Source organism: Saimiri boliviensis, chromosome 16 (genome assembly GCF_048565385.1).
Source record: "Saimiri boliviensis isolate mSaiBol1 chromosome 16, mSaiBol1.pri, whole genome shotgun sequence".
NCBI classification, from domain to species: Eukaryota; Metazoa; Chordata; class Mammalia; order Primates; family Cebidae; genus Saimiri; species Saimiri boliviensis.
In genome coordinates, this window is record NC_133464.1 from 39276629 (window position 1) to 39290896 (window position 14268).

Here is a 14268-nt window from a genome sequence, read left to right on the forward strand (position 1 = left end):
AAGACATAATAAAGGGAACAGATTAAGTATTAATAAAATTTGGTATGCCACACTACTTCCCTTGCTAATCACAGAGATTAGTAATGATTGAATTAATATCTTCAAGAATATTTTGGGATAGGGTTGCCTTAAAACATTTTACTTGGCTTATTCAATTGCTAAAGCACTTAGAGTATGCCAGGTTCCACTCAAATAGACTATCTCTGCCTTTGAGGAGCTTGCAGTATAGTGAGAAAAGACTGGCACGTAAATCAGCAGTTACACTAAATAAGTAGTCATTTAGGCACTCGATAAATGTTGAATAATTTTTCCAGTTTCCTATTACTGAGGAAAACCTCCATACATTGAGGCAGAACTTGTGTCAGTTGGAGGAAGATAGACTTGAGTCGTCATAGGTGCAGTTGAAATGGGTAAGTGGCACTAACACAGTAGAGGAGAAGTCAACAAACCTTTTCTGCAAAGTGCCAGAACATTTTAGACTTTGTTGGCTGTGGTTTGTATTGCAACTATAGTATACAACTCTGCTGTTGATAGTGTGTAAAGAGCCATATACAATATGTAAACAAATGAACATGGCTGTATTCCAACAAAACCTGATTTGTTAAGTTTCATAGTCACATCACCATGATAGGGATATGTTCTGAGAAATGTCACTTGGCAATTTCGTCCATGTGTGAACATCATGCTGTAGTTACACAAACCTAGATGGTACACCCTATTATGGCATCCTGTGTGGTATAGCCTACTGCTCCTAACCTACAAACCTGTATGGCATGTTACTGTACTGATTACTGTAGGCAGTTGTAACACAGTGCTAAGTATTTGAGTATCTAAACATACCTAAACATAGAAAAGGCACAGTAAAAATACAGATATAAAGTGGTACACCTATTTAGGACACTTGCCATGAACAGTTTGCAGGGCTGGAAGTTGGCTCTGGGTGAGTCAGTAAGTGGTTAGTGCATGTGAAGGCCTAGGATGTTACTGTGCACTACTATAGACTTTTATCAACATTATACACTTAGGCTACATAAATAATTTCACCATGATGTTACCATGGCTATGTCCCCAGGCAACAGGAATTTTTCAACTCCATTGTAATCTGGTAATAGGAAAATTTCAACTCCATCATATTTGTGGTCCACTGTTGACCAAAAGTTATACAGCATGTCATAATAATTTTGATGTGTCACAAAACATTACTTATTTGATTCCTCCACCCCCACCAACCATTTAAAAGACTTTGCCAGCCAGGTGCAGTGGCTCACACCTGTAATCCTAGCATTTGGGGAGGCTGAGGTGGGTGGATCACCTGATGTCAGGGGTTCAAGACCAGCCTGGCAAACATGGTGAAACCCCATCTCTACTAAAAATTACAGAAGTAGACAGGCATGGTGGCGAGCACTATAATCCCACTTACTCAGGAGGCTGAGGCTGAAGAATTGCTTGACCCTGGGAGGTGGAGGTTGCAGTGAGCTGAGATCGTGCCACTGCACTCCAGCCTGAGCCACAGAGCAAGACGCTGTCTCAAAAAAAAAAAAAAAAAAGGAAAAACTGCCTACAGGCCATAGAGAACAACAGAGAAAAAGCAAGTAAGGCAGTGTGTGACTGGCCTTTTTTTATCTTTCCAAGTTTGTTTTCTTGTGCTTCAGCTAATAGGAAGGTTTAGTTCAGGGATATGTCCCAACTGAGTAGTTCAAGATGATCAGAGACTTTGTTATTTTCCCCTAAGTCCTGTTCAGCAATTTAAAATGTTTTGTTTCTAGTGCCAGTTCTTATGCTAAGCAGGTTACATGCAATATATTACTTAAAACTCAAAAAGCCCTATTAGGCCAGGACTATTATCTCCATTTAACAGATGAGAAAATGGAGGCATATGGTCCATTCTCACACTGCTATGAAAAAATACCCCAAACTGGGTAATTTATAAAGGAAAGAGGTTTAATTGACTCAGTTCTGCATTGCTAGGGAGGCCTCAGGAAACTTACAATCATGGCAGAAGGCAAAGGAGAAGCAGGAACTCTTCTTCCTCACAGGGTAGCAGGACAAAGTGAGTGCAAGCAGGGGAAATGCCAGATGCTTATCAAACCATCAGATCTCATGAGACTGGCTCACGATCACAGGCACAGCATGAGGAAACTTCCCCCACGATCCCGCCACCTCCACCTGGTCCCAACATTGACACTTGGGGGTTGTTACAATTCAAGGTTAGATTTGGGTGAGGACACAGCCACACCGTATCACCTCAGATCAGGTAGTGACAGAGTAGAGATTTGAATACAGGTTATAGTCACCATTTTATTTCTTAACTTGTGCCATTAAAAAAACTATAGCCAGGGAGGCTTCTACCCTTATTACCTACAACTACTTTTATGTATACCAGTTGTTTTTAGGTAAATTTATAATGAGTTTAATGTTGGGAATCCATGACCCACACATTGGGTGCCAGAATGTAGGGATCCATGAGTTCCACGTTGGGCACCAGAACGTAGGGAGCCAGTCCTCCATCACCCGTGGGTACCCTCAGTTCAGTGGCGACAAAGGAATGAGAGATTAAGATAGTGGGACCAGGGGGCCATCACTTACTATGTATGAGGCAGTGAAGGCCCCAAGCTCTGATCATCCACTGTGTTTATTGGTTGCAATCACTTTGATCTACAGGGTAGGGGTGGGGTAATGGTGGGAGAGGGTGATGGTGGAGTGAATCAGTGAGCCAGAACTGAATCAATGAGCTGGAATTGGTGTTATCATTCTAGAGATAGATAACAGTGGCAGTTTGGGAGTTTCATAAAACAAGAACATGTGGTTATCTTTAGCTAATTATCTATGTGCAGCTGGTGGAAACTGGGCCTTACAAGGAGCCTACAAGTCTGGCTACATCATAGTGCTACAAAGGGGTTTTACGTCCTTGAGCACAATGTTTATGGTAACAGAGCCAAGGTCACCCTGCTTCAAAACATGAGGCATGGAGAGGCCTTCCTCCTCAGAGGCCTCCTGCAGTTTGTTTTTCCTTGTTTATCTGTTATTCATAACCAATTTATATAGGCACTCTGTAAGTCCTTTCTCCTTTGCTGCTTTTCCCAACAGTTTAACACTTACGTGATTAAAGACAACTTTCCAGTAGCCATGGCCCCTAATGGCTAATGGCATTCATGGTTGGTGTGTTGATGATGAGCCAGGTACATAACACAGCACATTTTCTGCAGGTCAGCAGTTCAGTTAAGCTTTCAGGGAATGGTTATAGAGGAAAGAAGACAATGACACATTGATAACGTAGGTCTTTATTTCCTAGGGCTACATATGCATGATTCCCTTTTAAATGAGACAGTTTTAAAAGTTGATTTGTAAATACAAATACACATTCTTCAAAGATAGTATTTCCAAATATGTTATATACCCATCTATTCTTAACATGGTTATATAAGTTTTTTTAAAAAATGGTTGCATATATAACATACATACAAGACCAGTGTTACTTCACAGGTCCACAGCCTACAGGAACTCCACTCTCCCAGTCCCAGTGTTTCCCTTGGTTCTCCCACACTCCTATCCACGTTTGAGCTGGAAAGGATGTCCCTATCCTAGGCATGAGGTATATTTTATTCTGGGAACCACACATTTGCCCCCATAGATAATACATGTGATGATGTCACTTGTACCACCTATCTAGTATTTACATTTTTGAACAGTTATTACTGGAACTAAGAATTTTCCTCACAGAGGTGAACAAACAATTCAAGAACTAAAATTTCAGGAAACCTGGTTTTTTTTTTGTTTTTTGTTTTTTTTGTATCTTTGGTAAGTTAGTTTTATATCTAAGATTTCCTCACATGGGTTATAATTCATCTGTATGTTCAAGCTTTTATGTAAAAATATATAGTGCCTTCAGTTTCAATATAGTTTCACGTGTTCTCAGAACTGCTAAATTTAGTGCTATCAGTAAAGCTTAATAAGTAGTTCATTGACCCTGTAGAATACGAGCATTCAGCTCTGTCATAATTTGTTAAACACACCACTCAAGGTAAATATAAAAATATTTATTGATAAAAAATTAACTTGTAATTCATCAACCTGAAGTTCCAGGAGCATTTCTGTTGTTCCTATGTCAGTAAGCCCTTGATTTTTCACATTAAGGAGGGAAAGCTGAGCATGTTACTTGAGTAATTTTTTTCCCAGTCACCATTACATCGATCCTGTGCACAAAGATATATGCAAGGAACTCTTAAGCTTAGTCTTTGTTTCTGACAGAGGTATTCTATGGACTGCTGCATTGAAAAGGACTTGCTGTTTTCCTCTAACACCTCTGTGTTGTGTGGTCTTGCTGTGAAAAAGAAGATAATACGTTGTTTTCAGTTTAAGTAGGACCATTCGAGGATGCAATTATTATTGGAACTCTCTTTAAAACCTAAAAGCACGTTTCTTTAGCTGAACTCTGAACGGACAGTAGAGATACGGTATTTTATAAATTAATATTCTGTATTAAAAAGAATCCCAACACTTTGAGAGGCCAAGGTGGGAAGACTGCTTGAGCCCAGGAGTTTGAGACTAGCCCTGGCAACATAGACCCTGTCTCTACACAAAATTAGAAGGAAGCTGGCATGGTGGCACATGCCTGTAGTCCCAGCTTCTCTGGGAGGTGAAGGCTGCAGTGAGCTGACGTCGTGCCACTACACTCTAGCCTGGGTGACAGAATGAGACCCCGTCTCAAAAAAAAAAAAAAAAAAAAAAAAAAAAATTCTTTCATGTATCTCTACTTATGTTTAGACTGATAACTACTTTCTGAAACAGGATGGATTTTGTTCAGGTTAATATTAGACGAGACCTGCTCTGATACTACATAGAACAGAAAGGCAATTTGGAAGAAAAGAAAACGAAGGGGGCCTCCCTATTAAACTTTGTTTGCACATTTGCTGATATTTACAGTATTTTATAAGAAATTGGCATATAACAGCAGTGAGGTGGCTTACACCTGTAGTTCTAGCTATTCAGGAGGCTGAGGCAGGATTGCTTGGGCCCAGGAATTAAAGGCTGTAGTGATCTATAATTGCACCACTGCATTCCAGCCTGGGTGACAGAGTAAGACCCTGTCTCAAAAAAAAAAAAAAAAAAAAAAAGAAAAAAAAAAAATGGCATATAAGGCTGGGCATGTTGGCTCATGCCTATAATCCGAGCTCTTTGGGAGACTTGAGGTAGGAAGATTGCTTGACACCAGGAGTTTGAGGCCAGCCTGGGCAACACAGCAGGCCCTGTTTCTACAAAAAATAAAATACAAAATAAATTGGCATATAAAATTAAAGACTGTCCTGACCAGTGCCTGAAATTATGATGAGTTTCTTCTAGTTCAAACATATAACCATCATCTGGAAGGTTCAGTAAATGCCCTCATCAAATATATGCTACCTTTGCACACTTTGTAGTATGTAACATATTCATGTTATATTCAGAGCAACCAAAATATTTAAAGCATATTGGATTTTAAGAAAACAGCCTTACCTTTTGGTGTTTTCAATTTCATATAGTTTCTCAATAGTACTGTTCTCTAATAATCAAAATTCTTTCCTATTTCTAACCTAAAAAATATTAAACTTTCTCTATTTTCTTCATACCTTCATATTAAACGTTTGAGATTTACTCTCAGCTTCACTGATTTGTGCATCACTTTCTTTGCAGTAACTTTCTGCCCCAACTGTATCTGTAATATTGCTTCCACAATTCTGTGTATTATAGCCACTATCCATCTGACAGGAGAAAAAAGAAAAAAAATACATTGTGAGGAACTTAAAAGTCAAGTATTTAAGTAAACCACTATAAACTATCATTCACTACATCCAAAGGATACTAACATGGAATGTTGATCATGTTGAACAAAATTCAAAAGTAATACACACAAAGGTAGTTCTGCATAGTACTGATTATTGTAGTCACTTTACAATTCCTTCCAATGAAATATATCTTGTAACTTCCTTAAGAACCAGTGAACAATCTACTGACAAAATGCTTTCCTGTTACTTTGTGATCATACCTAGTAGATGAAAATGAGTATTACAATTAACTTCACCTTCCAACTCATTTTCCAGGCTTGTCGCTAAATGGCTTGGCTGCACCTCTAAATAAAATCTACCAAAAAGGCATGCTGCCTTTAAAAAGGTGGGTTATATTATATTCACACCTTAGTTGTTCACAATAATGCCACGTGTATAATGGCTCGAGATGTTCAGCTTTTCAGGTTAATAAAAATTGTAGCATTCTAAGATACACTTTGAGCGCAAGAAAGAAAGATTCTAGCAAACTTCTAGCTTGGACTATATATAAAATAACATTGGGTGTCTCTAAAAAGGCCAGGCACTATCTCTATAATATTTAGTATTTTTTTCTCCTTTCAACAACCCTAATACTTTATGAGAGGAGGAAACTAAGGCTTAGAAAGCTTCCCTTTCACAATGTCATCCAATGATGAGGTGATAAAGATCTAAGACCTAAGTTCTGTTCACTGCACACACCATTTACCTGCATAATGCTGAGCACCAGAGAAAGCCATCCACAAGGGAATCACTTTGCATTTAAGCCCTCACTGCAAGTTAGAATCAGAGGGAAGGAAAAAGATGACTGCCATTTTGTTCCCCTCACAAACCTACAGACTAGACTAGAAAGTGCAGTCTATCACTCATAGTCCTGAAAAAATTATCCCCATTTTCGGGGCTGGATACATATCTCCTTACTACTGGAGGTTGTGTGAAAGCCTTGCGATGTGTAACATTTTGGAAGAAACACCTTGTTCTGCTATCATTCAACGGCTACTTGATCCAAAACATAAATGTCAGATTGCTCCCAGAGATTCTGCCAATAGCTCTTCTTTCTCATACTCATCACTGCCAAATAGCTGGCTCATAACGCAATACTAGTACGTAACTCGATATATATCGAGGGAAAAGTTACTCATTAGTACAGTAGGAAGTAAGGCATTCGGGGAGCCTGTCCCACTTTAATGGAAAAAGCAGGATCAATGGGAGCCAAGTTGAGATGGTGGCTGACCTCACTGTCCCTCATGTAGACTGCTACTAATGTCTATGCCTAATATATACCAACCAGGCAACACAGATACCTTGTTATCACCCACAGGCATCAAGGTAGGCATCAATCTCACTTCATAGCTAAGAAGGCTGAGGGGCTAAAAGTTAAAAAGTCATGTTCTATTCACTGTTATGTAAGTCTTGCCTTAAGATGCCATAGCCTGGAAATAAAAGAACTCTAATTCAAACTTGGTTCTAATTGCAAAGTTTGTATTCCCATTGGGCCATGATGCCTTTAAATGGTGTCTATGTCAGTCATTCAACATGCACTTTGTCACTAAATTTATTTTTCTACCACATATATCAGATGTCATTGTCTTTGAAAACTTTTGATTGGCAACAACTGTGCCTGTGATAACATTCCTTGACAGCTGGGCCCAGCACTTGAGCTCCTCCCTCATCATTCTCAATCCCCCTTGGTCGTTACCATTCAGAGGAACTTGTCTCCCATTACTACTTACATTTTTGCTTTTATTATTGTTTTAAACTGACACACAGTTACACATACTTATGATGTACATATTTTGATACATGTTTATAATGTGTAATGATCAAATTGAGGTAATTAGCACATCCATTAACTCAAAACGTTTATCATTGTGTTGGTAACTTTCAAAATCTGCTCTTCCAGCTATATGAAAATATACGATAAATTGTTAGTTACACTTGCCCTATAGTGCTACAGAACACGAGAATGTACTCCTCCTATCTAGCTGTACTTTTGTATCCATTAACCAACCACTCCCTATCCCTGCTCCCCCTACCCTTCCAATCCTCTAGTACCCACCACTATTCTACACTCATGAAATCAACCTTTTTGGCTGCCATATGAATGAGAACATGTGGTATTTATCTTTCTGTGCCTGGCTTATTAATGTCCTCCAGTTCATCCCTGTTGCTGCAAATGTAAGGATTTAATTCTTTTTTTATGACTGAATACTGTGTGTTCCATTGTGTATATGTGCCACATATTTTTTATCCATTCATGTATTAATGGACTCTTAGGTTGATTCCATATTTTGACTATCAAGAATAGTGCTGCAATAAACACTAGAGTGCAGGTATCTCTTCGACATACTGATTTCCTTTCCTTTGGATGTATACCTACTAGTGGGATTGCTGGATCACATGGTAGTTCTATTTTTAGTTTTTTGAGGACCCTCCAGAATGGCTATACTAATTCATATTCCCAGCAACAGTGTTCAGGCACTGTTTACTTGTATTAATCACAATGTTTATGCTAATATCCTGTAATCCTATTACTATCCCCATTTAAAGAAGAGGAAACAATCTGAAAGAAACTATCCCTTTTCTAGAGTTAATAAAGCTCACAGGGCTGGGCTATAAACTGAAATCTGCCATTATGGTTTCCTAAGTGCATGTTCTTTAATGCCATGCTCACCCCTCAACTAAAAACATTGGCACCCACACCCATCCTGGCACCCTGCCCTCCTTTAAACATGGAAAGGTTACCTCGGCTACTCCTATCAGGGCTCTAGATTCTACCCCCTCTTGTGTGCCTCAGTTCCCTCATTTATAAAACAGCTCACCATTTCACAGATGAGGGTATCTATTACATCTGTGAGGTATCACAGGGATTAGCTTCTGACAGTACAATGCCTGGCATGGTCTCTGGTACTTGAAAAGGACATATAACTGATACCTATTATTAATCATGATATTAATTAATAATTATTCTGCCCAATTCCTAGTTTTAAAAAATCTCCGTCTCGTCTTCATTTAAATGCTGTATGCTGTTTCTTCTGTGTTCCATTATTGGAATACTAAGCATGTGGGAGTACTGCTCAAGGTCATCACCAAGGTCTGATTGTAAAAATTCAAAAAATTGCAACCTCAGTCATAATTGGGTTAAGTAAAAACAAAGTAAAAAAGCAAACTACAAAAAGATCTGACTTATGATACTCTTCTCTAGCTGTCATTTTCTTTCCTTTCACAACCAAACTTCTCCAAAGAGTCACCTACCCACATTATTTCATTACTTCCCCTTCTTTAACCTTCCATTCACTTTTCATCCTTCCATTCACTTTTCACGTTGAAGCTGTTCAGTTACTAATTACTTCTCTTATTAGTCCAATAGCTCCCACCCCCACACCTTTCTTTTGAGTCGGAGTCTTGCTCTGTTGCCAGGCTGGAGTGCATTGGTGCAATCTAGGCTCACTGCAACCTCCACCTCCTGGTTCAAGCGATTCCCCTGCCTCAGCCTCCTGAGTAGCTGGGACTACAGGTGTGCACCACCATGCCTGGCTGATTTTTTGTATTTTAGTTGAGACGGAGTTTCATCATGTCAGCCAGGATGGTCTTGATTTCCTGACCTCATGATGTGCCTGCCTCGGCCTCCCAAAGTGCTGGGATTACAGGTGTGAGCCACCATGCCTAGCCTCCTAGGGTCCTTGCTCCTCTTTTGGCAATGCTAACCTTCTTTCCTGCTTAAAATGCTTCATGACCCTCTGCTTTCTCAGTGTCCCGTTCTCCTCTTTGGCTGGTTCTTTTCAGTCTCCTTCAGGGGCTTTACTTCCTTTACCCAGTCCCTCAATTCTTTCTCAGGTTCCAAATCCTGGCTCCCTGTTAATCTCAGTAAATATCATTCCTCTGGTTGAACTTAAACTATGCATTCATTCTGTTTTTGTTACACAAATATTTAATGAGTGCTATTATGTGCCAGCTTCCTTATTATAAGCACTGGGGATAAAAATGTGCATAACTGCTGGATTAGTGGTCTGATTGGAAAGAATGTAAAAGGTACATATAGTCATGAAAGCATATAACGAGGTCTGGCCTGGCTAATGTGGTTGGGGAAGCCTTCTTTGAGGATGTGATCAATAAATTGTTAACAAAACAAATAAACAGGAGTTAACTAGATAAAGTAGGATAGAAAGAAATGCTACATAGCACGTGCAAAGGCCCTTTGACAAAGAAAACACGGGAAATGTGAAACTTTGGAAAGCTAGTGGGACCTAAGCAGAGAATAAACGAAACAAGCTTGGGAGAGTAAGGGAAGACCAGATCATGCAGTGCCTTGCCAGCCACATTACAGACTTGTAAAATGAGTATCAAACACATTTTAAAAGTGTAGAAAATAAAAAACTCAATAGAAAGGTTATCATATAAACTTAATTGCCCAAAAATTCAAACAAAAAAGAGATTTAAAAAAATAACGGCCGGGTGCGGTGGCTCATAACTGTAATCCCAGCACTTTGGGAGGCCGAGGTGGGTGGATCACAAAGTCAAGAGATCAAGACCATCCTGGCCAACATTGTGAAACCTCATCTCCACTAAAAATACAAAAATTAGCTGGGCATGGTGGCACGTGCATGTAATCCCAGCTACTCAGGAGGCTGAGGCAGGAGAATTGCTTGAACCTGGGAGGCAGAGGTTGCAGCGAGCCGAGATCACACCACTGCACTCCAGCCTGGGCAACAGAGTGAGACTTCATCAAAATTAAATAAATAAATAACAAAAAGATTTTTAGAAACTGGAGAATCAAAAGGAGTTCCAGAGAGAACACTAAAAGCGACCGAGGAGAAATCTATTATTCAAGAAAAGATCCAAGAGGTGAAGGGAACCATCAGGGCATTGAGTGAAGAGCATAATGGATGGAAAGAAACCCACACTGAAGCACATCATGGAAATTTCGGAACCCTGTAGACAGAAAAATTCCTATCAATGTCCAGAGAGTGGGGAATAAAAAGAGATCATAAACAAAAGACTAAGCACTGAAATCGTTGCAGATCTCTCACTGAATGGAAGCAATGCCTTCAAACTCTGGAGGACATTTCTAAACTCTAACATGTGAGAGAGAGACACATCATCAGACATGCAATGTCTTTAGAAATGTACTCTTCCTCAGAAAGCTAGTAGAAAGCTAACTAGGTGGCAGAGATGTATGAAGCATTTTTAATAGACATTATGACAGTATGAGTAAAACTGAGAATCATAAAGAGTAAAATTTTACTCCAAAGAATAAAGAGCTTGGGAGGTATCACACAATATATTTTTATCCAATAGAAGGAAGAGGTTTGTAATGGTAAGAGATGTTCAAAAATGAATGGAATATTCCTGCAAGTGTAATTAAGCATAGATTGTTTGACAATTTAGTAGTGACTACAATTATGGGAAAATATGCTACCCATGGCTTCCAGAGGGTCGTTGGATTAGATGATGATTAAGTGTATTTCAACAAAAGTATTTTGTAATTCCTCTATTAAAAAAGGAAAGTGAAAAAAGGCAGAGAGTAGAAGGAATTAACAACATCTTTAAGGGATAAACTTTTAAGCCTATATGTGCTTTTGTATATTTATGAAACCAACTTTAGAGATGTTAAAATATGTAAAAGTGATTCTAGTATAATTTTTTTTTTTTTTTTTTTTGAACAATGAACCTAGATGTCAGGATAGGCAACAGAAGCTTAAAAATATGAGCAAAATACTATATTTAATTTTGGTCATTCAGAATCCTTCCATGAGTTTTAACTTCAGCATGCCCAAACTGACAACACTAAAGCATTATAGGGTTGGCGTGAGAATTACATGAATTAATAAAGTGGTTAGAGGAGTGTCTGACATATCAAAACACTATGTAAATATGAGCTATTATTATGAGTCAGTATAAAGTTTTGGATGAAAGAACACGGACTCTAAAGCCAGACTGCCAGGATCAAATCTCAGCTCTTCCACTTCCTAGCTGTATAGAAATTTTAGGTCATTTACTTAAACTCTCTGACCCTCAGTTTCCTCCTCTGTAAAACAGGGATAATAGTACACATACCTCAAAGGATTGTCGTAAAGATTCAACTAATTAAAACCTGTAAAAGTCTCAGAATAGGACTTGGCATATAGTAATGCTATGTAAGTGTTAGATGTTATTGTTATCCCCTTCTGACTTTTGAAGTTCCTTCAAAATTCTCAGCTCAAAGAATACAACAATGAATGGGACAAATGTCTTTCTGTAGTGCTGATTATGAAGTATACATAGCTGTGAAATGAATCAGGTTTTCCTGTTGTCAGAGACATTGCACAATTGGAAATGAATAATTTCATGGAAAATGTTGGCTATAGTCATGTTTCTAAAAGAAAAATACAGAAATGCATACGTAGAAAAATCTAAGGCCAGGCATAGTGGCTCATGCCTGTAATCTCAGCACTTTGGGAGGCCGAGGTGGGTCGATTACCTGAGGTCAGGAGTTCGAGACCAGCCTAGCCAACATGGCTGAACCCATCTCTACAAAAATACAAAAATCAGCCAGGTGTGGTGATGCATACCTGTAGTCACAGCTCCTCAGGAGGCTGAGGCTGGAGAATCGCTTAAACCTGGGAGGCAGAGGTTGCAGTAAGCCAAGATCACAACACTGCACTCCAGCCTAGGTGACAGAGCAAGACTCTTGTCTCCAAAAAACAAACAAAAAAACCCCCCATAAATGCTCTAAACTCTGTTATCCCCCTTAAATCACATAAAGGAAAAACAAAAATGATTTTATTTTTAGAATACAAATACTACACCAGACCTTGCATTTTTTGGGAACTAGATCCACATGATAGTGATGAATCCTGCCTAACTTTGGCAGGATTGATTTCTCTAGAGCAGGCTGATTTCTTTTCTGCTCTCAGTTTTTCCTACTCCAAATAAATATCAGTTAATATGAATACAAACTATGCCTAACCAGTCATAATTAAAATAGATGTACTCATTTCTCATATCACTTGGCATTAAGATTTTTAAAAACTATTATCTAATACTACAGTCTTCATGTTTAATCCATTATCATTCTTATACTATAATCTTAGAAAAGAAAGGATAAAGAACAGCAAGGCAATGAGGAAGGGGCTATAGAATATTAAATACCTTACCTGAATGTTACTGCTTTCACAAGGAATGACACTGCTTTCAGCAAGAGGTGACATGCACATATGAGAGTTTTCAATACTGAAGGCAATGCCACTCACAAAATCAGTCATGGGTGAACTGCCATTATCAACTGGCTCCTTAATCCAAGTGTTCTCATCTGCTGTCTCTATAGGATCAACCATATCCACAGTGTTATTGTCCTTCTCACTTTCAACATCCTGCAACAGTGCTAATTCCTTCTCAGAAGCACTGGACTGACTTTGTGTAACAGACATGGCAGTCACAACCAAATGTGTGCTGTGTGTAGAAGCCTCACTACTCGACTGCCGTAGGTGTCTTCCAGCTGCATCTATGGCTGGTGATGAGACATCCGCAGAAGGAATATTCTCTTTGTCTTCCTCTTCTTCACTCTGAGTCTCAAGAGTAAAAGGTATCTGAATCAGTGAGGTGCAATACTGAGTACCACTTCTATACGTATCGAGGCTCATAGGAGACCAATTTTTAATTGGTGAGCAGCCATCTATATAAGGACTTCTGATACACGGGTTAGTAATCCCATTAGAATTTGTTCCAGATGAAGCATCAGGAGAATGAACAGTAAACTTCCTTTGTTCTGAAAGGTGGGAAGGGGAAAAAAAAAATCACATCATAAAAACGTGAAAATGGAAAAGCCATTACTAAATGGTAATCATGTTTCATGCCAGGAAAAGCTGGATTTCTCTAACAGTTGTGGTGCTTGCCAAAGTGAAATTCTGATGTCAAAAACAATAGCACAAATGGATGTGTCTCAATAAGCAGGATGAACCTCTTCAGAAATAATTTATTTGGCACTTTCTCTTTTTTTTTTTTTTTTTCCTTTGGAGATAGGGTCTCACTCTGTCGCCCAGGCTGGAGTGTAGTGGCACAATCACAGCTCACTGCAGCCTTGACTTCTCCAAGCTCAGGTAAGCCTCCCAACTCAGCCTCCCAACTTAGCTGGAGCTATAGGCATACTACCATGCCTGGCTAATTTCTGTATTATTATTATTTTTTTTGTGGAGATGGGGTTTCACCATGTTGACCAGGGTGATCTTGAACTCCTGGGCTCAAGCAATCCACTGGCCTAAGACTCCCAAAGTGCTGGGGTTACAGGTGTGAGCCATCACATCTGGTCACTTTCCCTTTTTTAATTAAATTATTTTACTCACGGAAAATTATTTGCTTATGAGCATACTGCTATTATACTAACATTGCTCATATACAAGGAAAATCCCTAGCCAATCAGCTGAAACCTACAACTTAACAGCTGTACTTGGTAAATGAAAGGTGTAAAAAGATATGTTTATGTAAAATACAA

The 14268-nt window shown here is 39.0% G+C and overlaps 1 protein-coding gene across 3 annotated transcripts in view; it reads right to left on the bottom strand.

Annotated features, from left to right (window-relative positions):
- Positions 1-107: 107 nt before the first annotated feature.
- BORA (BORA aurora kinase A activator) overlaps positions 108-14268 on the bottom strand; it is a 35124-nt gene continuing 20963 nt past the window's right edge. For all 3 annotated transcript variants that reach the window (XM_074387631.1, XM_074387630.1, XM_039473145.2), the window contains 3 exons: positions 12935-13545; positions 5607-5738; positions 108-4321 (listed from right to left, as the gene is read on the bottom strand). In XM_074387631.1, coding sequence (XP_074243732.1) covers positions 4295-4321; positions 5607-5738; positions 12935-13545 — 770 coding nt within the window. In that variant the 3' untranslated portion in view covers positions 108-4294. The remainder of the gene's footprint in view (positions 4322-5606; positions 5739-12934; positions 13546-14268) is intronic.